Source organism: Rutidosis leptorrhynchoides, chromosome 10, assembly GCF_046630445.1.
Source record: "Rutidosis leptorrhynchoides isolate AG116_Rl617_1_P2 chromosome 10, CSIRO_AGI_Rlap_v1, whole genome shotgun sequence".
Taxonomy (NCBI): Eukaryota; Viridiplantae; Streptophyta; class Magnoliopsida; order Asterales; family Asteraceae; genus Rutidosis; species Rutidosis leptorrhynchoides.
Genome location: NC_092342.1, coordinates 141,336,024 through 141,360,564, shown reverse-complemented (window position 1 = coordinate 141,360,564; position 24,541 = coordinate 141,336,024). Strand labels below are relative to the sequence as shown.

Genomic DNA, 24,541 nt, shown 5'->3' with positions numbered 1-24,541 from the left:
TTCTCGAGTGCATGAAAGTTGCGTAAACGTGGTTCAGAAAGCAGATTCGTCATACCAAAAGACCTGTCATGGCTAGAAATATAGGTCTTTGATGTTAAAGATTTATTTTGGTTCTAATTTGTTTATGTGAAGGTTTTTTTTTTTTTTTTTTTTTTTTTTTTTTCATTCAGGGAATAAAGTGTTTGGTCTGTGTATGGGTGAGATGGTAACTTGGGCGGGTCGAAAATGGCTAGCAAACAATATGGCACCATCAACACAACTGAGAGGCACGAAAAGTGGAATTCATAACAGACCAATAAATTTGTTTGTAGACAATTTTACTGTTTTCCAAACATTGGCATCACATTAAAAGGTTTAAAACCACCAATCGTATTATTATAAAACAAAACAGGAAACATAGAGAAACGGGAACGTGCCCATCAGTTTAAAAAAGAGAAAATACGTATTCTATAAGTCGTATTATTTATTCATGCTAAATGCGTATTCCATAATTCGCATTATTTATTCATGTATGCAGGTACCCGGAACTTGTCTATCGTCTTCTACTTGGCCTCAACAGTCGTCTTTCCATCTTCCGAGTCTGAGCTTTCAACCACAAACCTATAGGCAAGAGTAACGCATAACTATATAAGAATGGGTAGGAGGCTATGAATATATAGATGTATATATATACATACATATGCATATAGAGACTAAAATGCTTACTTGCGACGGCGGGGGCGCTCTAATTCCTTGGCTGGAGTAGCCACATGAAGGTTTCGTTTCTGACCTGTCGGGGTGGAGCTCTTCACTTCAGCGGTTTTAGCAAGGGAACTGGTTGCCGGGGCTGCTGCTGCATCACCTGAGTTTCCAGGTGAGGAATCTGGGTGGTCGGGGCCAGCCGTGAAAACCTTTATGTAGTTGAAGCTCTCATAGCTGCCGTGCTCATAGTAAGAGCTTGGCTTTAGCAGGAAGGTGTGGGTTGTAGTGACCCGAACTTTTCCATGTTTATATATATTAATTGAGATTGATATTTACATGATTAAATGTTTCCAACATGTTAAGCAATCAAACTTGTTAAGACTTGATTAATTGAAATATGTTTCATATAGACAATTGACCACCCAAGTTGACCGGTGATTCACGAACGTTAAAACTTGTAAAAACTATATGATGACATATATATGGATATATATATAGTTAACATGATACTATGATAAGTAAACATATCATTAAGTATATTAACAATGAACTACATATGTAAAAACAAGACTACTAACTTAATGATTTTTAAACGAGACATATATGTAACGATTATCGTTGTAAAGACATTTAATGTATATATATCATATTAAGAGATATTCATACATGATAATATCATGATAATATAATAATTTAAAATCTCATTTGATATTATAAACATTGGGTTAACAACATTTAACAAGATCGTTAACCTAAAGATTTCAAAACAACACTTACATGTAACGACTAACGATGACTTAACGACTCATTTAAAATGTATATACATGTAGTGTTTTAATATGTATTTATACACTTTTGAAAGACTTCAATACACTTATCAAAATACTTCTACTTAACAAAAATGCTTACAATTACATCCTCGTTCAGTTTCATCAACAATTCTACTCGTATGCACCCGTATTCGTACTCGTACAATACACAGCTTTTAGATGTATGTACTATTAGTATATACACTCCAATGATCAGCTCTTAACAGCCCATGTGAGTCACCTAACACATGTGGGAACCATCATTTGGCAACTAGCATGAAATATCTCATAAAATTACAAAAATATGAGTAATCATTCATGACTTATTTACATGAAAACAAAATTACATATCCTTTATATCTAATCCATACATCAACGACCAAAAACACCTACAAACACTTTCATTCTTCAATTTTCTTCATCTAATTGATCTCTCTCAAGTTCTATCTTCAAGTTCTAAGTGTTCTTCATATATTCTACAAGTTCTAGTTACATTAAATCAAGAATACTTTCAAGTTTGCTAGCTCACTTCCAATCTTGTAAGGTGATCATCCAACCTCAAGAAATCTTTGTTTCTTACAGTAGGTTATCATTCTAATACAAGGTAATAATCATATTCAAACTTTGGTTCAATTTCTATAACTATAACAATCTTATTTCAAGTGATGATCTTACTTGAACTTGTTTTCGTGTCATGATTCTGCTTCAAGAACTTCGAGCCATCCAAGAATCCGTTGAAGCTAGATCCATTTTTCTCTTTTCCAGTAGGTTTATCCAAGGAACTTAAGGTAGTAATGATGTTCATAACATCATTCGATTCATATATATAAAGCTATCTTATTCGAAGGTTTAAACTTGTAATCACTAGAACATAGTTTAGTTAATTCTAAACTTGTTCGCAAACAAAAGTTAATCCTTCTAACTTGACTTTTAAAATTAACTACACACATGTTCTATATCTATATGATATGCTAACTTAATGATTTAAAACCCGGAAACACGAAAAACACCGTATAACCGGATTTACGCCGTCGTAGTAACACCGCGGGCTGTTTTGGGTTAGTTAATTAAAAACTATGATAAACTTTGATTTAAAATTTGTTATTCTGAGAAAATGATTTTTATTATGAACATGAAACTATATCCAAAAATTATGGTTAAACTCAAAGTGGAAGTATGTTTTCTAAAATGGTCATCTAGACGTCGTTCTTTCGACTGAAATGACTACCTTTGCAAAAACGACTTGTAACTTATTTTTCCGACTATAAACCTATACTTTTCTATTTAGATTCATAAAATAGAGTTCAATATGAAACCATAGCAATTTGATTCACTCAAAACGGATTTAAAATGAAGAAGTTATGGGTAAAACAAGATTGGATAATTTTTCTCATTTTAGCTACGTGAAAATTGGTAACAAATCTATTCCAACCATAACTTAATCAACTTGTATTGTATATTATGTAATCTTGAGATACCATAGACACGTATACAATGTTTCGACCTATCATGTCGACACATCTATATATATTTCGGAACAACCATAGACACTCTATATGTGAATGTTGGAGTTAGCTATACAGGGTTGAGGTTGATTCCAAAATATATATAATTTGAGTTGTAATCAATACTGAGATACGTATACACTGGGTCGTGGATTGATTCAAGATAATATTTATCGATTTATTTATGTACATCTAACTGTGGACAACTAGTTGTAGGTTACTAACGAGGACAGCTGACTTAATAAACTTAAAACATCAAAATATATTAAAAGTGTTGTAAATATATTTTAAACATACTTTGATATATATGTATATATTGTTATAGGTTCGTGAATCAACCAGTGGCCAAGTCTTACTTCCCGACGAAGTAAAAATCTGTGAAAGTGAGTTATAGTCCCACTTTTAAAATCTAATATTTTTGGGATGAGAATACATGCAGGTTTTATAAATGATTTACAAAATAGACACAAGTACGTGAAACTACATTCCATGGTTGAATTATCGAAATCGAATATGCCCCTTTTTATTAAGTCTGGTAATCTAAGAATTAGGGAACAGACACCCTAATTGACGCGAATCCTAAAGATAGATCTATTAGGCCTAACAAACCCCATCCAAAGTACCGGATGCTTTAGTACTTCGAAATTTATATCATATCCGAAGGGTGTCCCAGAATGATGGGGATATTCTTATATATATGCATCTTGTTAATGTCGGTTACCAGGTGTTCACCATATGAATGATTTTTATCTCTATGTATGGGATGTGTATTGAAATATGAAATCTTGTGGTCTATTGTTACGATTTGATATATATAGGTTAAACCTATAACTCACCAACATTTTTGTTGACGTTTAAAGCATGTTTATTCTCAGGTGAATACTAAGAGCTTCCGCTGTTGCATACTAAAATAAGGACAAGATTTGGAGTCCATGTTTGTATGATATTGTGTAAAAACTGCATTCAAGAAACTGATTTCGATGTAACATATTTGTATTGTAAACCATTATGTAATGGTCGTGTGTAAACAGGATATTTTAGATTATCATTATTTGATAATCTACGTAAAGCTTTTTAAACCTTTATTTATGAAATAAAGGTTATGGTTTATTTTAAAAATGAATGTAGTCTTTGAAAAACGTCTCATATAGAGGTCAAAACCTCGCAACGAAATCAATTAATATGGAACGTTTTTAATCAATAAGAACGGGACATTTCAGTTGGTATCCGAGCGTTGGTCTTAGAGAACCAGAAAATTTACATTAGTGTGTCTTATCGAGTTTGTTAGGATGCATTAGTGAGTCTGGACTTCGACCGTGTTTTCTTTAAAAATGATTGCTTAACATTTTTGTTGGAAACTATATATTTTTAACATATGAATATTATGTGATATATTAATCTCTTAACGTGTTTGATATTATGTGATAGATGTCTACCTCTAGAACAAGTCCCATTGACTCACCTAATAATAATGAAGAGTCAAATGTAAATTGGAATGATTCGTGGACTGATTCACAAGTTCCCGAAGAGGAACCGGAAGAAGAGTCGGAACCGGAAGAAGAATCGGAACCGGAAGAAGAATCGGAACCGGAAGAAGAAATAGAACCGGTGGGGGAAATAATAAAACGGTTAAGTAAAAGAGAATCCTCAACCAACCGACCAAGGTTAATTATGGTCAATGGTGTTTCCGCCAAGGAAGCAAAATATTGGGAGGATTACCAATTCTCCGATGAATCGGATTCCGACGAGAATTCCGATGATGTTATAGAGATTACCCCAACTGAATTTAAAAAGGCAAAAGAAAATAATATGGGAAAGGGCATAAAAATAGAGAAATCTAATTCCAACCCCGATGAACTTTATATGTATCGTCAACCCCCGAAGTCCTTAAGTTGTAACAATGACCCGGGAACCTCTAAACCACCAGGTTTTTCTAAACCAATGTGGAAAACGACGGCTCGTATTAGGGGAACATCATATATCCCTAGAAACTTGGAAAAACGAACCAAAACCAAAGAAGAAGAAACAAGCGAGTTGGAATAAGATAGTTGTATTCGTGTGGTGTAATATATGTAATATAGTGTGCTTATGCTTTATGGTATATGTAAAAATTGCTTGTATTAATAAGTATTTTTTTTATGAATCTAACTCTTGTCTATTTTACAGTATAAAAACACAAAATGGATAGACAACCCAATATTTTAAGAGACCTACCCGGAGACATGATTGATGAAATCTTGTCTAGAGTCGGTCAGAATTCTTTGGCACAACTATTTAAGGCGAGATCAGTTTGTAAGATATTCGAAGAACGTTCCAAGAATGCCTTGGTTTATAAAAGGCTTTCGTTCGAAAGATGGGGGATATCACATTGGAAAATCCATAAGTTACGATGTGTTTACTTTGACGCATATATTGCGGGGAACCCAAATGCTATTTTACGCAATGGGTTAAGAAATTATTTTGACTCAATATATCCGAATATTGGACTTCGTGATTTAGAAAAAGCGGCTAACATGCAACATAAAGAAGCATGTTATGCTTACGGATTAGTAATGTTCGCTTCTCACCAAAGTGAGAACAAGAACATCGGGCTACAACTATTAAACAAAACGTTTCCACAAGTGACGGAGTCGGTAATTGGGGTAAGAAATGAGGTTTTTAGATTGTTACGGGACTGTTGGACATTACGTAACCCTCGTCCCTTTGACGACGTTACAACACGCTGTCTTATCAACGGCCATAACGGTTATGTTCCACAAGACCAAGGATGGGAAGTAGTCCTAGTAAAACCAGAATGCATGACTTGTTTCTGGACGTATGAATTACGTGTCTTTATTGCCTTTGCTGAACGACTTGTGTACTAGCTAGAATTATCTTCACAACTATCTTGTATCAAAGTTATTGTGTGCTATATTTCATGCTTTATGTAAAATAAGCGGTATTGTAAGTTTGTAAAATATTGTATAAAAGTTTGAACGCGAAATATTATTACAATCAGTTTTTCATATAGAATTGTAGTAGCTGAATTGTATATTAGCTACTAAGTATGAACTTAACGGGTAGGTACTACCCGAATTTAAACTTATAAAACGCTAATATGAAGAAAAAGCTTTTATAAATGAGTTCATATTATGCTACGAAATACTATTAACTACTCTTAATATTCTGTATGATTAACTTGTTCCATTTGACTATTTTGAAGGAAATGGCACCGACTACTCGACACACCGTGAATATGAATGAAGAGGAATTCCGTACTTTTCTAGCTTCAAACATAGCCGCAGTACAGGCTGCGCTACATACCAACAATAACCTTGGATCTGGCAGTACAGGAAATCGTGTAGGATGCACCTACAAAGAATTCACTGCCTGCAAACCTTTGGAATTTGATGGAACCGAAGGACCGATCGGATTGAAACGGTGGACCGAGAAGGTCGAATCGGTGTTTGCCATAAGTAAGTGTACTGAAGAGGACAAAGTGAAGTACGCTACGCATACCTTCACAGGTTCTGCATTAACATGGTGGAATACCTATCTAGAGCAAGTGGGACAAGATGATGCGTACGCACTACCGTGGTCAGCATTCAAGCACCTGATGAACGAGAAGTACCGTCCCAGAACCGAGGTCAATAAGCTCAAGACAGAACTTAGAGGGTTACGAACCCAAGGATTTGATATTACCACATACGAAAGACGATTCACAGAATTGTGCCTATTGTGTCCGGGAGCATTCGAAGATGAGGAAGAGAAGATCGACGCGTTTGTGAAAGGATTACCGGAAAGAATCCAAGAAGATATAAGTTCACACGAGCCTACCTCCATACAACATGCATGTAGAATGGCTCACAAACTAGTGAACCAGATTGAAGAAAGAATTAAAGAACAGACTGCTGAAGAGGCTAATGTGAAGCAAGTCAAAAGAAAGTGGGAGGAAAACGGTGATAAGAATCACCAATACAACAACAACAACAATTACAACAATAATCGCAACAATTATCCCAACAATCGCAACATCAATCGCAACTACAACAAATGGCCCAACAACAACAACAACAACAGCAACTACAACAATCATCCCAACATCAATAATAACCGTAACAACAACAACAATCAGAAGCAGCTATGCCAAAGGTGTGAAAAGTATCACTCGGGGTTCTGCACCAAATTTTGCAACAAGTGTAAAAGAAATGGTCATAGCGCGGCGAAGTGTGAGGTCTACGGACCAGGGGTTAATAGAACGAAAGGAACAAATGGTGTCGGAACGAGTAATGGCAGAGCAAGTAGTGTCGGAGCAAGTTATGCCAATGTAGTTTGTTATAAATGTGGAAAACCGGGCCACATTATTAGAAATTGCCCAAACCAGGAGAACACGGATGGACAAGGCCGCGGAAGAGTTTTCAATATTAATGCGGCAGAGGCACATGAAGACCCGGAGCTTGTTACGGGTACGTTTCTTATTGACAATAAATCTGCTTACGTTTTATTTGATTCGGGTGCGGATAGAAGCTATATGAGTAGAGATTTTTGTGCTAAATTAAGTTGTCTATTGACGCCTTTGGATAGTAAATTTTTACTCGAATTAGCAAATGGTAAATTAATTTCAGCAGATAATATATGTCGGAATCGAGAAATTAAACTGGTTAGCGAAACATTTAAGATTGATTTGATACCAGTAGAGTTAGGGAGTTTTGATGTGATAATCGGTATGGACTGGTTGAAAGAAGTGAAAGCAGGGATCGTTTGTTACAAAAATGCAATTCGCATTATACGAGAAAAAGGAAAACCCTTAATGGTGTACGGAGAAAAGGGCAACACGAAGCTACATCTTATTAGTAATTTGAAGGCACAAAAACTAATAAGAAAAGGTTGCTATGCTGTTCTAGCACACGTCGAGAAAGTACAAACTGAAGAAAAGAGCATCAATGATGTTCCCATTGCAAAAGAATTTCCGGATGTATTTTCGAAAGAATTACCGGGATTACCCCCACATCGATCCGTTGAATTTCAAATATATCTTGTACCAGGAGCTGCACCAATAGCTCGTGCTCCTTACAGACTCGCACCCAGCGAGATGAAAGAACTGCAAAGCCAATTACAAGAACTTTTAGAGCGTGGTTTCATTCGACCAAGCAAATCACCGTGGGGAGCTCCTATTTTTTTTGTCAAGAAGAAAGATGGTACATTCAGGTTGTGTATCGACTACCGAGAGTTGAACAAACTTACCATCAAGAACCGCTACCCACTACCGAGAATCGACGACTTATTTGATCAACTACAAGGCTCGTCTATTTATTCAAAGATTGACTTACGTTCCGGGTATCATCAAATGCGGGTGAAAGAAGATGATATTCCAAAGACTGCTTTCAGAACACGATCAATAATCTTGAATGGTCCAATATACCTTGGATTTAATTTCTCTCGTTTACCAAATCGAACAACGCCTTTCCAAGGTGCAACTTTAAGCATGACCATCTCTCCAATTTCAAATTCTATATCTTTTCTTTTAATGTCAGCGTAGCTCTTTTGTCGACTTTGGGCGGTTTTCAACCGTTGTTGAATTTGGATGATCTTCTCGGTAGTTTCTTGTATAATCTCCGGACCCGTAATCTGTCTATCCCCCACTTCACTCCAACAAATCGAAGACCTGCACTTTCTACCATAAAGTGCTTCAAACGGCGCCATCTCAATGCTTGAATGGTAGCTGTTGTTGTAGGAAAATTCTGCTAACGGTAGATGTCGATCCCAACTGTTTCCAAAATCAATAACACATGCTCGTAGCATGTCTTCAAGCGTTTGTATCATCCTTTCGCTCTGCCCATCAGTTTGTGGATGATAGGCAGTACTCATGTCTAGACGAGTTCCTAATGCTTGCTGTAATGTCTGCCAGAATCTTGAAATAAATCTACCATCCCTATCAGAGATAATAGAGATTGGTATTCCATGTCTGGAGACGACTTCCTTCAAATACAGTCGTGCTAACTTCTCCATCTTGTCATCTTCTCTTATTGGTAGGAAGTGTGCTGATTTGGTGAGACGATCAACTATTACCCAAATAGTATCAAAACCACTTGCAGTCCTTGGCAATTTAGTGATGAAATCCATGGTAATGTTTTCCCATTTCCATTCTGGGATTTCGGGTTGTTGAAGTAGACCTGATGGTTTCTGATGCTCAGCTTTGACCTTAGAACACGTCAAACATTCTCCTACGTATTTAGCAACATCGGCTTTCATACCTGGCCACCAAAAATGTTTCTTGAGATCCTTGTACATCTTCCCCGTTCCAGGATGTATTGAGTATCTGGTTTTATGAGCTTCTCTAAGTACCATTTCTCTCATATCTCCAAATTTTGGTACCCAAATCCTTTCAGCCCTATACCGGGTTCCGTCTTCCCGAATATTAAGATGCTTCTCCGATCCTTTGGGTATTTCATCCTTTAAATTTCCCTCTTTTAAAACTCCTTGTTGCGCCTCCTTTATTTGAGTAGTAAGGTTATTATGAATCATTATATTCATAGATTTTACTCGAATGGGTTCTCTGTCCTTCCTGCTCAAGGCATCGACTACCACATTTGCCTTCCCCGGGTGGTAACGAATCTCAAAGTCGTAATCATTCAATAATTCAATCCACCTACGCTGCCTCATATTCAGTTGTTTCTGATTAAATATGTGTTGAAGACTTTTGTGGTCGGTATATATAATACTTTTGACCCCATATAAGTAGTGCCTCCAAGTCTTTAATGCAAAAACAACCGCGCCTAATTCCAAATCATGCGTCGTATAATTTTGTTCGTGAATCTTCAATTGTCTAGACGCATAAGCAATCACCTTCGTTCGTTGCATTAATACACAACCGAGACCTTGCTTTGATGCATCACAATAAATCACAAAATCATCATTCCCTTCAGGCAATGACAATATAGGTGCCGTAGTTAGCTTTTTCTTCAATAACTGAAACGCTTTCTCTTGTTCATCATTCTATTCAAATTTCTTCCCTTTATGCGTTAATGCAGTTAAGGGTTTTGCTATTCTGGAAAAGTCTTGGATGAACCTTCTGTAGTAACCAGCTAGTCCTAAAAACTGGCGTATGTGTTTCGGAGTTTTCGGGGTTTCCCACTTTTCAACAGTTTCTATCTTTGCCGGATCCACCTTAATACCTTCTTTGTTCACTATGTGACCGAGGAATTGAACTTCTTCCAACCAAAATGCACACTTTGAAAACTTAGCGTACAATTCTTCCTTCCTCAATACTTCTAACACCTTTCTCAAATGTTCACCGTGTTCTTGGTCATTCTTTGAGTAAATAAGTATGTCATCAATGAAAACAATGACAAACTTGTCAAGGTATGGTCCACACAATCGGTTCATAAGGTCCATGAACACAGCTGGTGCATTAGTTAAACTAAACGGCATGACCATAAACTCGTAATGACCGTAACGTGTTCTGAAAGCAGTCTTTGGAATATCATCTTCTTTCACCCGCATTTGATGATACCCGGAACGTAAGTCAATCTTTGAATAAACAGACGAGCCTTGTAGTTGATCAAATAAGTCGTCGATTCTCGGTAGTGGGTAGCGGTTCTTGATGGTAAGTTTGTTCAACTCTCGGTAGTCGATACACAACCTGAATGTACCATCTTTCTTCTTGACAAACAAAACAGGAGCTCCCCACGGTGTTGTGCTTGGTCGAATGAAACCACGCTCTAAAAGTTCTTGTAATTGGCTTTGTAGTTCTTTCATCTCGCTGGGTGCGAGTCTGTAAAGAGCACGAGCTATTGGTGCAGCTCCTGGTACAAGATCTATTTGAAATTCAACGGATCGATGTGGGGGTAATCCTGGTAATTCTTTCGGAAATACATCGGGAAATTCTTTTGCAATGGGAACATCATTGATACTCTTTTCTTCAGTTTGTACTTTCTCGACGTGTGCTAGAACAGCATAGCAACCTTTTCTTATTAGTTTTTGCGCCTTCAAATTACTAATAAGATGTAGCTTCGTGTTGCCCTTTTCTCCGTACACCATTAAGGGTTTTCCTTTTTCTCGTATAATGCGAATTGCATTTTTGTAACAAACGATCTCTGCTTTCACTTCTTTCAACCAGTCCATACCGATTATCACATCAAAACTCCCTAACTCTACTGGTATCAAATCAATCTTAAATGTTTCGCTAACCAGTTTAATTTCTCGATTCCGACATATATTATCTGCTGAAATTAATTTACCATTTGCTAATTCGAGTAAAAATTTACTATCCAAAGGCGTCAATGGACAACTTAACTTAGCACAAAAATCTCTACTCATATAGCTTCTATCCGCACCCGAATCAAATAAAACGTAAGCAGATTTATTGTCAATAAGAAACGTACCCGTAACAAGCTCCGGGTCTTCTTGTGCCTCTGCCGCATTAATATTGAAAACTCTTCCGCGACCTTGTCCATTCGTGTTCTCCTGGTTCGGGCAATTTCTAATAATGTGGCCCGGTTTTCCACATTTATAACAAACTACATTGGCATAACTTGCTCCGACACTACTTGCTCCGCCATTACTCGTTCCGACACCATTTGTTCCTTTCGTTCTATTAACCCCTGGTCCGTAGACCTCACACTTCGCCGCGCTATGACCATTTATTTTACACTTGTTGCAAAATTTGGTGCAGAACCCCGAGTGATTCTTTTCACACCTTTGGCATAGCTGCTTCTGATTGTTGTTGTTGTTGCGGTTATTATTGTTGTTGGGATGATTGTTGTAGTTGCTGTTGTTGTTGTTGTTGTTGTTGTTGTTGTTGTTGGGCCGTTTATTGTAGTTGCGATTGATGTTGCGATTGTTGGGATAATTGTTGCGATTATTGTTGTAATTGCTGTTGTTGTTGTATTGGTGATTCTTATCACCATTTTCCTCCCACTTTCTTTTGACTTGCTTCACATTGGCCTCTTCAGCAGTCTGTTCTTTAATTCTTTCTTCAATCTGGTTCACTAGTTTGTGAGCCATTCTACATGCCTGTTGTATGGAGGCGGGCTCGTGTGAACTTATATCTTCTTGGATTCTTTCCGGTAATCCTTTCACAAACGCGTCGATCTTCTCTTCCTCATCTTCGAATGCTCCCGGACACAATAGGCACAATTCTGTGAATCGTCTTTCGTACGTGGTAATATCAAATCCTTGGGTTCGTAACCCTCTAAGTTCTGTCTTGAGCTTATTGACCTCGGTTCTGGGACGGCACTTCTCGTTCATCAAGTGCTTAAATGCTGACCACGGTAGTGCGTACGCATCGTCTTGTCCCACTTGCTCTAGATAGGTATTCCACCATGTTAACGCAGAACCTGTGAAGGTATACGTAGCGTACTTCACTTTGTCCTCTTCAGTACACTTACTTATGGCAAACACCGATTCGACCTTCTCGGACCACCGTTTCAATCCGATCGGTCCTTCGGTTCCATCAAATTCCAAAGGTTTGCAGGCAGTGAATTCTTTGTAGGTGCATCCTACACGATTTCCTGTACTGCTAGATCCAAGGTTATTGTTGGTATGTAGCGCAGCCTGTACTGCGGCTATGTTTGAAGCTAGAAAAGTACGGAATTCCTCTTCATTCATATTCACGGTGTGTCGAGTAGTCGGTGCCATTTCCTTCAAAATAGTCAAATGGAACAAGTTAATCATACAGAATATTAAGAGTAGTTAATAGTATTTCGTAGCATAATATGAACTCATTTATAAAAGCTTTTTCTTCATATTAGCGTTTTATAAGTTTAAATTCGGGTAGTACCTACCCGTTAAGTTCATACTTAGTAGCTAATATACAATTCAACTACTACAATTCTATATGAAAAATTGATTATAATAATATTTCGCGTTCAAACTTTTATACAATATTTTACAAACTTACAATACCGCTTATTTTACATAAAGCATGAAATATAGCACATAATAACTTTGATACAAGATAGTTGTGAAGATAATTCTAGCTAGTACACAAGTCGTTCAGCAAAGGCAATAAAGACACGTAATTCATACGTCCAGAAACAAGTCATGCATTCTGGTTTTACTAGGATTACTTCCAATCCTTGGTCTTGTGGAACATAACCGTTATGGCCGTTGATAAGACAGCGTGTTGTAACGTCGTCAAAGGGACGAGGGTTACGTAATGTCTAACAGTCCCGTAACAATCTAAAAACCTCATTTCTTACCCCAATTACCGACTCCGTCACTTGTGGAAACATTTTGTTTAATAGTTGTAGCCCGATGTTCTTGTTCTCACTTTGGTAAGAAGCGAACATTACTAATCCGTAAGCATAACATGCTTCTTTATGTTGCATGTTAGCCGCTTTTTCTAAATCACGAAGTCCAATATTCGGATATATTGAGTCAAAATAATTTCTTAACCCGTTGCGTAAAATAGCATTTGGGTTCCCCGCAATATATGCGTCAAAGTAAACACATCGTAACTTATGGGTTTCCCAATGTGATATCCCCCATCTTTCAAACGATAGTCTCTTATAAACCAAGACATTCTTGGAACGTTCTTCGAATGTCTTACAAACTGATCTCGCCTTAAATAGTTGTGCCGAGGAATTCTGACCGACTCTAGACAAGATTTCATCAATCATGTCTCCGGGTAGGTCTCTTAAAATATTGGGTTGTCTATCCATTTTGTGTTTTTAAACTGTAAAATAGACAAGAGTTAGATTCATAAAAAAAAATACTTATTAATACAAGCAATTTTTACATATATCATAAAGCCTAAGCACACTATATTACATATATTACACCACACGAATACAACTATCTTATTCCGACTCGCTCGTTTCTTCTTCTTCGGTTTTGGTTCGTTTTGCCAGGTTTCTAGGGATATATGATGTTCCCCTAATACGAGCCGTAATTTTCCACATTGGTTTAGAAAAACCTGGTGGTTTAGAGGTTCCCGGGTCATTGTTACAACTTAAGGACTTCGGGGGTTGACGATACATATAAAGTTCATCGGGGTTGGAATTAGATTTCTCTATTTTTATGCCCTTTCCCTTATTATTTTCTTTTGCCTTTTTAAATTCAGTTGGGGTAATTTCTATAACATCATCGGAATTCTCGTCGGAATCCGATTCATCGGAGAATTGGTAATCCTCCCAATATTTTGCTTCCTTGGCGGAAACACCATTGACCATAATTAACCTTGGTCGGTTGGTTGAGGATTTTCTTTTACTTAACCGTTTTATTATTTCCCCCACCGATTCTATTTCTTCATCCGGTTCCCCCTCTTCCGGTTCTGATTCTTCTTCCGGTTCCGACTCTTCTTCCGGTTCCTCTTCGGGAACTTGTGAATCAGTCCACGAATCATTCCAATTTACATTTGACTCTTCATTATTATTAGGTGAGTCAATGGGACTTATTCTAGAGGTAGACATCTATCACATAATATCAAACGCGTTAATAGATTAATATATCACAAAATATTCACATGTTAAAAATATATAGTTTCCAACAAAATTTGTTAAGCAATCATTTTTCAAGTAAGCACGGTCGAAGTCCAGACTCACTAATGCATCCTAACAAACTCGATAAGACACACTAATGCAAAATTCTGGTTCTCTAAGACCAACGCTCGGATACCAACTGAAATGTCCCGTTCTTATTGATTAAAAACGTTCCATATTAATTGATTTCGTTGCGAGGTTTTGACCTCTATATGAGACGTTTTTCAAAGACTGCATTCATTTTTAAAACAAACCATAACCTTTATTTCATAAATAAAGGTTTAAAAAGCTTTACGTAGATTATCAAATAATGATAATCTAAAATATCCTGTTTACACACGACCATTACATAATGGTTTACAATACAAATATGTTACATCGAAATCAGTTTCTTGAATGCAGTTTTTACACAATATCATACAAACATGGACTCCAAATCTTGTCCTTATTTTAGTATGCAACAGCGGAAGCTCTTAGTATTCACCTGAGAATAAACATGCTTTAAACGTCAACAAAAATGTTGGTGAGTTATAGGTTTAACCTATATATATCAAATCGTAACAATAGACCACAAGATTTCATATTTCAATACACATCCCATACATAGAGATAAAAATCATTCATATGGTGAACACCTGGTAACCGACATTAACAAGATGCATATATATATATAAGAATATCCCCATCATTCCGGGACACCCTTCGGATATGATATAAATTTCGAAGTACTAAAGCATCCGGTACTTTGGATGGGGTTTGTTAGGCCCAATAGATCTATCTTTAGGATTCGCGTCAATTAGGGTGTCTGTTCCCTAATTCTTAGATTACCAGACTTAATAAAAAAGGGGCATATTCGATTTCGATAATTCAACCATAGAATGTAGTTTCACGTACTTGTGTCTATTTTGTAAATCATTTATAAAACCTGCATGTATTCTCATCCCAAAAAATATTAGATTTTAAAAGTGGGACTATAACTCACTTTCACAGATTTTTACTTCGTCGGGAAGTAAGACTTGGCCACTGGTTGATTCACGAACCTATAACAATATATACATATATATCAAAGTATGTTTAAAATATATTTACAACACTTTTATTATATTTTGATGTTTTAAGTTTATTAAGTCAGCTGTCCTCGTTAGTAACCTACAACTAGTTGTCCACAGTTAGATGTACAGAAATAAATCGATAAATATTATCTTGAATCAATCCACGACCCAGTGTATACGTATCTCAGTATTGATCACAACTCAAACTATATATATTTTGGAATCAACCTCAACCCTGTATAGCTAACTCCAACATTCACATATAGAGTGTCTATGGTTGTTCCGAAATATATATAGATGTGTCGACATGATAGGTCGAAACATTGTATATATGTCTATGGTATCTCAAGATTACATAATATACAATACAAGTTGATTAAGTTATGGTTGGAATAGATTTGTTACCAATTTTCACGTAGCTAAAATGAGAAAAATTATCCAATCTTGTTTTACCCATAACTTCTTCATTTTAAATCCGTTTTGAGTGAATCAAATTGCTATGGTTTCATATTGAACTCTATTTTATGAATCTAAACAGAAAAGTATAGGTTTATAGTCGGAAAAATAAGTTACAAGTCGTTTTTGTAAAGGTAGTCATTTCAGTCGAAAGAACGACGTCTAGATGACCATTTTAGAAAACATACTTCCACTTTGAGTTTAACCATAATTTTTGGATATAGTTTCATGTTTATAATAAAAATCATCTTATCAGAATAACAACTTTTAAATCAAAGTTTATCATAGTTTTTAATTAACTAACCCAAAACAGCCCGCGGTGTTACTACGACGGCGTAAATCCGGTTTTACGGTGTTTTTCGTGTTTCCAGGTTTTAAATCATTAAGTTAGCATATCATATAGATATAGAACATGTGTTTAGTTGATTTTAAAAGTCAATTTAGAAGGATTAACTTTTGTTTGCGAACAAGTTTAGAATTAACTAAACTATGTTCTAGTGATTACAAGTTTAAACCTTCGAATAAGATAGCTTTATATGTATGAATCGAATGATGTTATGAACATCATTACTACCTTAAGTTCCTTGTATAAACCTACTGGAAAAGAGAAAAATGGATCTAGCTTCAACGGATCATTGGATGGCTCGAAGTTCTTGAAGCAGAATCATGACACGAAAACAAGTTCAAGTAAGATCATCACTTGAAATAAGATTGTTATAGTTATAGAAATTGAACCAAAGTTTTAATATGATTATTACCTTGTATTAGAATGATAACCTACTGTAAGAAACAAAGATTTCTTGAGGTTGGATGATCACCTTACAAGATTGGAAGTGAGCTAGCAAACTTGAAAGTATTCTTGATTTTATGTAACTAGAACTTGTAAAATATATGAAGAACACTTAGAACTTGAAGATAGAACTTGAGAGAGATCAATTAGATGAAGAATATTGAAGAATGAAAGTGTTTGTAGGTGTTTTTGGTCGTTGGTGTATGGATTAGATATAAAGGATATGTAATTTTGTTTTCATGTAAATAAGTCATGAATGATTACTCATATTTTTGTAATTTTATGAGATATTTCATGCTAGTTGCCAAATGATAGTTCCCACATGTGTTAGGTGACTCACATGGGCTGCTAAGAGCTGATAATTGGAGTGTATATACCAATAGTACATACATCTAAAAGCTGTGTATTGTACGAGTACGAATACGGGTGCATACAAGTAGAATTGTTGATGAAACTGAACAAGGATGTAATTGTAAGCATTTTTGTTAAGTAGAAGTATTTTGATAAGTGTCTTGAAGTCTTTCAAAAGTGTATGAATACATATTAAAACACTACAAGTATATACATTTTAACTGAGTCGTTAAGTCATCGTTAGTCGTTACATGTAAATGTTGTTTTGAAACCTTTAGGTTAACGATCTTGTTGAATGTTGTTAACCCATTGTTTATTATAAAAAATGAGATGTTAAATTATTATATTATCATGATATTATGATATATAATATATCTTAGTATGATTTATATACAGTTAAATGTCGTTACAACGATAATCGTTACATATATGTCTCGTTTCGAAATCATTAAGTTAGTAGTCTTATTTTTACATATGTATTTCATTGTTAATACACTTAATAATATATTTACTTATCATTTAACATAATTAACCAAGTGTATCAATATCTTAATATGATTCATATGTACCTAGTAAGACGTTGTTATAACGATAATCGTTATATATATCGTTTTCAAGTTTCTTAAATTAATAGTCTCATTTTTATGTATATAACTCATTGTTAAAATACCTAATGAGATACATACTTATAATAAAAACATGTTAACTATATATATAACCATATATATGTCATTGTATAGTTTTTACAAGTTTTAACGTTCGTGAATCACCGGTCAACTTGGGTGGTCAATTGTCTATATGAAACATATTTCAATTAATCAAGTCTTAACAAGTTTGATTGCTTAACATGTTGGAAACATTTAATCATGTAAATATCAATCTCAATTAATATATATAAACATGGAAAAGTTCGGGTCACTACACTTACCAACTTGAGTTACCTCAACAACTCGTGGCTGTACATAACACTTTCCACGTCTCGAATTTGAAGAAATGTTTTGCTAAAGAAGATCTCACTATTCCGTCAAAATAATGGATCGTGAGGTTAAAAGACTTAAGCAAAACAAGATACCAATTGTTAAGGTTCGATGGAATGCTCGTAGAGGACCCAAGTTCACCTGGGAGCATGAAGATCAGATGAAGAAGAAATACCCGCATCTATTTCCAGAAGATTCGTCAACACCTTCAACAGCTTAAAATTTTGGGACGAAATTTATTTAACGGGTAGGTACTGTAGTGACCCGAACTTTTCCATGTTTATATATATTAATTGAGATTGATATTTACATGATTAAATGTTTCCAACATGTTAAGCAATCAAACTTGTTAAGACTTGATTAATTGAAATATGTTTCATATAGACAATTGGCCACCCAAGTTGACCGGTGATTCACGAACGTTAAAACTTGTAAAAACTATATGATGACATATATATGGATATATATATAGTTAACATGATACTATGATAAGTAAACATATCATTAAGTATATTAACAATGAACTACATATGTAAAAACAAGACTACTAACTTAATGATTTTTAAACGAGACATATATGTAACGATTATCGTTGTAAAGACATTTAATGTATATATATCATATTAAGAGATATTCATACATGATAATATCATGATAATATAATAATTTAAAATCTCATTTGATATTATAAACAGTGGGTTAACAACATTTAACAAGATCGTTAACCTAAAGGTTTCAAAACAACACTTACATGTAACGACTAACGATGACTTAACGACTCAGTTAAAATGTATATACATGTAGTATTTTAATATGTATTTATACACTTTTGAAAGACTTCAATACACTTATCAAAATACTTCTACTTAACAAAAATGCTTACAATTACATCCTCGTTCAGTTTCATCAACAATTCTACTCGTATGCACCCGTATTCGTACTCGTACAATACACAACTTTTAGATGTATGTACTATTGGTATATACCCTCCAATGATCAGCTCTTAACAGCCCATGTGAGTCACCTAACACATGTGGGAACCATCATTTGGCAACTAGCATGAAATATCTCATAAAATTACAAAAATATGAGTAATCATTCATGACTTATTTACATGAAAACAAAATTACATATCCTTTATATCTAATCCATACATCAACGACCAAAAACACCTACAAACACTTTCATTCTTCAATTTTCTTCATCTAATTAATCTCTCTCAAGTTCTATCTTCAAGTTCTAAGTGTTCTTTATATATTCTACAAGTTCTAGTTACATTAAATCAAGAATACTTTCAAGTTTGCTAGCTCACTTCCAATCTTGTAAGGTGATCATCCAACCTCAAGAAATCTTTGTTTCTTACAGTAGGTTATCATTCTAATACAAGGTAATAATCATATTCAAACTTTGGTTCAATTTCTATAACTATAACAATCTTATTTCAAGTGATGATCTTACTTGAACTTGTTTTCGTGTCATGATTCTGCTTCAAGAACTTCGAGCCATCCAAGAATCCGTTGAAGCTAGATCCATTTTTCTATTTTCCAGTAGGTTTATCCAAGGAACTTAAGGTAGTAATGATGTTCATAACATCATTCGATTCATATATATAAAGCTATCTTATTCGAAGGTTTAAACTTGTAATCACTATAACATAGTTTAGTTAATTCTAAACTTGTTCGCAAACAAAAGTTAATCCTTCTAACTTTACTTTTAAAATTAACTACACACATGTTCTATATCTATATGATATGCTAACTTAATGATTTAAAACCTGGAAACACGAAAAACACTGTAAAACCGGATTTACGCCGTCGTAGTAACACCGCGGGCTGTTTTGGGTTAGTTAATTAAAAACTATGATAAACTTTGATTTAAAAGTTTTTATTCTGAGAAAATAATTTTTATTATGAACATGAAACTATATCCAAAAATTATGGTTAAACTCAAAGTGGAAGTATGTTTTCTAAAATGGTCATCTAGACGTCGTTCTTTCGACTGAAATGACTACCTTTACAAAAACAACTTGTAACTTATTTTTCCGACTATAAACCTATACTTTTCTGTTAAGATTCATAAAATAGAGTTCAATATGAAACCATAGCAATTTGATTCACTCAAAACGGATTTAAAATGAAGAAGTTATGGGTAAAACAAGATTGGATAATTTTTCTCATTTTAGCTACGTGAAAATTGGTAACAAATCTATTCCAACCATAACTTAATCAACTTGTATTGTATATTATGTAATCTTGAGATACCATAGACACGTATACAATGTTTCGACCTATCATGTCGACACATCTATATATATTTCGGAACAACCATAGACACTCTATATGTGAATGTTGGAGTTAGCTATACAGGGTTGAGGTTGATTCCAAAATATATATAGTTTGAGTTGTGATCAATACTGAGATACGTATACACTGGGTCGTGGATTGATTCAAGATAATATTTATCGATTTATTTCTGTACATCTAACTGTGAACAACTAGTTGTAGGTTACTAACGAGGACAGCTGACTTAATAAACTTAAAACATCAAAATATATTAAAAGTGTTGTAAATATATTTTAAACATACTTTGATATATATGTATATATTGTTATAGGTTCGTGAATCAACCAGTGGCCAAGTCTTACTTCCTGACGAAGTAAAAATCTGTGAAAGTGAGTTATAGTCCCACTTTTAAAATCTAATATTTTTGGGATGAGAATACATGCAGGTTTTATAAATGATTTACAAAATAGACACAAGTACGTGAAACTACATTCTATGGTTGAATTATCGAAATCGAATATGCCCCTTTTTATTAAGTCTGGTAATCTAAGAATTAGGAAACAGACACCCTAATTGACGCGAATCCTAAAGATAGATCTATTGGGCCTAACAAACCCCATCCAAAGTACTGGATGCTTTAGTACTTCGAAATTTATATCATATCCGAAGGGTGTCCCGGAATGATGGGGATATTCTTATATATATGCATCTTGTTAATGTCGGTTACCAGGTGTTCACCATATGAATGATTTTTATCTCTATGTATGGGATGTGTATTGAAATATGAAATCTTGTGGTCTATTGTTACGATTTGATATATATAGGTTAAACCTAGAACTCACCAACATTTTTGTTGACGTTTAAAGCATGTTTATTCTCAGGTGAATACTAAGAGCTTCCGCCGTTGCATACTAAAATAAGGACAAGATTTGGAGTCCATGTTTGTATGATATTGTGTAAAAACTGCATTCAAGAAACTGATTTCGATGTAACATATTTGTATTGTAAACCATTATGTAATAGTCGTGTGTAAACAGGATATTTTAGATTATCATTATTTGATAATCTACGTAAAGCTTTTTAAACCTTTATTTATGAAATAAAGGTTATGGTTTGTTTTAAAAATGAATGCAGTCTTTGAAAAACGTCTCATATAGAGGTTAAAACCTCGCAACGAAATCAATTAATATGGAACGTTTTTAATCAATAAGAACGGGACATTTCATGGGTGGTATTGATTAGGTTCACCAATGCATTGGGCAGAACTGAAGTGCAGGAACCCTATTTCCAAATGATAATAAGAATGTAAATATTTGAGTATTGTATAAAGGGAGGGAATTTAATATTGCAACCAAACCTTATCCATGTCAGTCAGAAGAGATTGGGCTGTGCCATTAACTATTTGTTCTACAGTTTCATCGAAAAGAACAGTGACAGTTGCAGCAGAGTCATCGGTTACATCAAACTGCAGCCTGAACCTGGGTTGTTCGAATTATTTTAGAAGTCGAGGTAGCCATTATTTAAAAACAGAGGGAAATGGTGTTTACATACAAAAGTGGTAATCCAATATATTTGTATTTTACTACCTGGTTGTCGGATAAGGAAACTCTTTTTCATAAGAAACACACCAAAACTGGTTACCCTGACGCGATATTCCCTTCCTATAGCTGCAAATGCCGCAGCTAAAATAATACCAGCTACTTTTGGTACGAACATTGGCAATATGAAGTGTGCATTTGAATGTATCAGCCTGATAATACAGGAAGTGGATGAAGGTTAGGGAAAGAATGTTAACGTGGGTCTTTGAAAAAAAGACTGAATACAGGAGCCAATCTACACATACTGCAGAATACTTTCGTTGGCGGGCCAGGTCAAGCAACTCGGCTAGTGTGCCTTCTTTGGGCGAGCCAAGTTGACCTTCGGCTAAGCAGTCCTCGAGCACCTCCGCAAGGGCCTTGCCACTAAATAAATAGAAGTGATTCACATTTGAGTATCACATCAATATACATCATATCTATACCTATCATTATATATGTATGTTTATGTATTTCTGGGTGCTGGTGTGTGTGTTTATAAACATGCGGCATACCTGACTTTGGACTTGAATGCTTGCAACGCTGGAATCTCGGGGTCATCCATGATCAAAGTGGATGAAGAGCTGGAAATCGAGAGGTTGCCTGAAATGATTGTTGGGCTAAAACATGTTCACTATAAACATAAGGTCGTTCACTATAAACATAATGTGTCGGCTGAATAATGGGAGTCGAGGGATAGCATACCAGAGCGATTGGTTTTCACAGTCACTAAAGACAAAATAACACAATATAAGGCACTGGTGTGTAGGCCATTGTGCTCAGATATCTTTTGGACGAAAAAATGGCCTAAATTGCCCCAGAGGGTTACTGGCAGCTTCTTGCCCCTGATGGTTAAAAATTGATTGTATGAGGAGTGTTGAAAAATGAACAATTAAACGTGCAGGTAAACAATAGAGTATGAAATGATAGTATTAGAAAGGCTTGTAATAAACATGAGTTGAAGCAATGCCAGGCGAACCTTTCGTTTGCAAGCTCGAAATCCAGGGTCGTGGCACCACTTTTTTGGTCCTTTGGCTTACCAACATTGAGAGCATAGCCAATCACGTCTGCAATGCATTCAATAGGGATATTATATCATGTGCGAAATTTATAATGGTAACAAATAAGGGAAAACTTTACATGAGACGTTATCGACTAAATATTTGCCACCAGTGACCTCGAGATCTTCGAAATCAATACAGCTGTACGGATGACGAATGAAACCAAGGTTATCATTACCTACTTGTCTTCTCAAATAGGTGGGACCTTGCAATTCAATCATAAGTGGGTTGTCTTTCAAAACACGGTACTCCTCTTTGTTTCGTATAACTTGGAAGTTACCAATCAAATACACAGATCCTTCTATTAGCCTTGGTATGAAACAGTGAGCAATGTTATTCTTAGCAGTGCATTGAATAACATTCCCCTGCAGAAAATGGGCGGCATCAGATAATAATCAATACATAGTATTATGTAATTATATAATGGTTTAAAATAAGTAATAAACTCCAATTTTATACCTTCTTATCCTAAACGATGAAGTCGGTACTCAGATATTTGCCGTAAGCAGTATATGTGTCCCAACGATGACAAACCATTATCATGACTTCATCATCCTTGCCTTCCTCCAGTTCGTCAAGATGGATACGTGCCCTTTGTTCAACCAGTGTTGGGGAGGTTTCAATCGATTGAGCCATTTCAATTTAGAACAACGAATTTCAATTTCAATTTCAATTTCAAGGCAGGAAGTGTTTGTGTGATTCATGTTTACTGGCTACGGAGCAATTTATAGGAAGAGACAAAGGTGAATAAGGTATAAAGGGATAGGAAAAGGGTGGGAGTTACAGTATCTAAATGGATGCAATTAATATAATTGGTGTTGGGTGTTTGTAACTGATGGCAACTATAAATATGCCAGCGACGTTTTCCGGTGGGAAGGCAACGATCCGGCAACCATCGATGCTGGTTGTTCCGGGCATATGGCAGTAGGATGGGTGGGTTGGCGATACCTATTTTGGGAGGCTATCTACAGTGCAACCTAAAATTGGAGAAGATGGAGGGATGGCTAAAAATACGGGTACTTTAAATTAAATGGTAAAATGGAGAAGATGGAGGGATGGGTTAAGGGAGGTGGGTAATTTAAAGTAAATATATTTATATTAAATAAATAAGGATTAGTCATAAAAGTAACAATAATTTATATTCATTGTGTTTACATTAAATAAATAAGGGTAAATGATTGAAACTGAGTTACCCTAGGGAAGGAGTTTTTACTGTACTTACCGTAGATACTTAATGACCTAGGACTCAATTACTATAGATATATATATAGATAGAAGATACTTATTTATCAAGAAATGCAAATTATGTGTTAGAGCATGAACAAGTCTAAAGACTGCACGTACTGATTTTTTATACATAAGAGGCAACATTTTATGAGGTGCCTGGAATATGCATACTTATATGATAAATGAGATTATTGTACAATCAGAATTATATTACCAAGGCTCAATATGTAATAGAAATATTATTTGATTACTTTTTATATCTAATTTAAAATAAAATTTGTGACTAATTGTATATAGCAAGAATCTAAAAATAT

At 35.2% G+C, this 24,541-nt stretch overlaps 1 protein-coding gene across 1 annotated transcript; it reads right to left on the bottom strand.

Moving 5' to 3' along the window:
- Positions 1-542: 542 nt before the first annotated feature.
- On the bottom strand, positions 543-23,636 carry LOC139870657 (replication protein A 70 kDa DNA-binding subunit B-like). The gene is made up of 10 exons (XM_071858438.1): positions 23,535-23,636; positions 23,080-23,365; positions 22,919-23,006; positions 22,645-22,784; positions 22,455-22,542; positions 22,209-22,326; positions 21,952-22,115; positions 21,723-21,843; positions 706-890; positions 543-600 (listed from the first exon to the last, which is right to left on the bottom strand). The coding sequence occupies exons 1-10, from the start codon at positions 23,634-23,636 to the stop codon at positions 543-545; spliced, it is 1,350 nt and encodes a 449-aa protein (XP_071714539.1).
- Positions 23,637-24,541: the final 905 nt, after the last annotated feature.

Excerpts from the sequence above, each read along its gene's own strand:
- LOC139870657 (XM_071858438.1), bottom strand. The coding sequence starts at position 23,636 with ATGGCTCAATCGATTGAAACCTCCCCAACACTGGTTGAACAAAGGGCA. Across the intron at positions 23,366-23,534 it reads ATGATGAAGTCATGATAATG|GGGAATGTTATTCAATGCAC; the intron begins GTTTGTCATCGT and ends CATTTTCTGCAG. Across the intron at positions 891-21,722 it reads TTCTGACTGACATGGATAAG|GTTTTCACGGCTGGCCCCGA; the intron begins GTTTGGTTGCAA and ends AACTACATAAAG.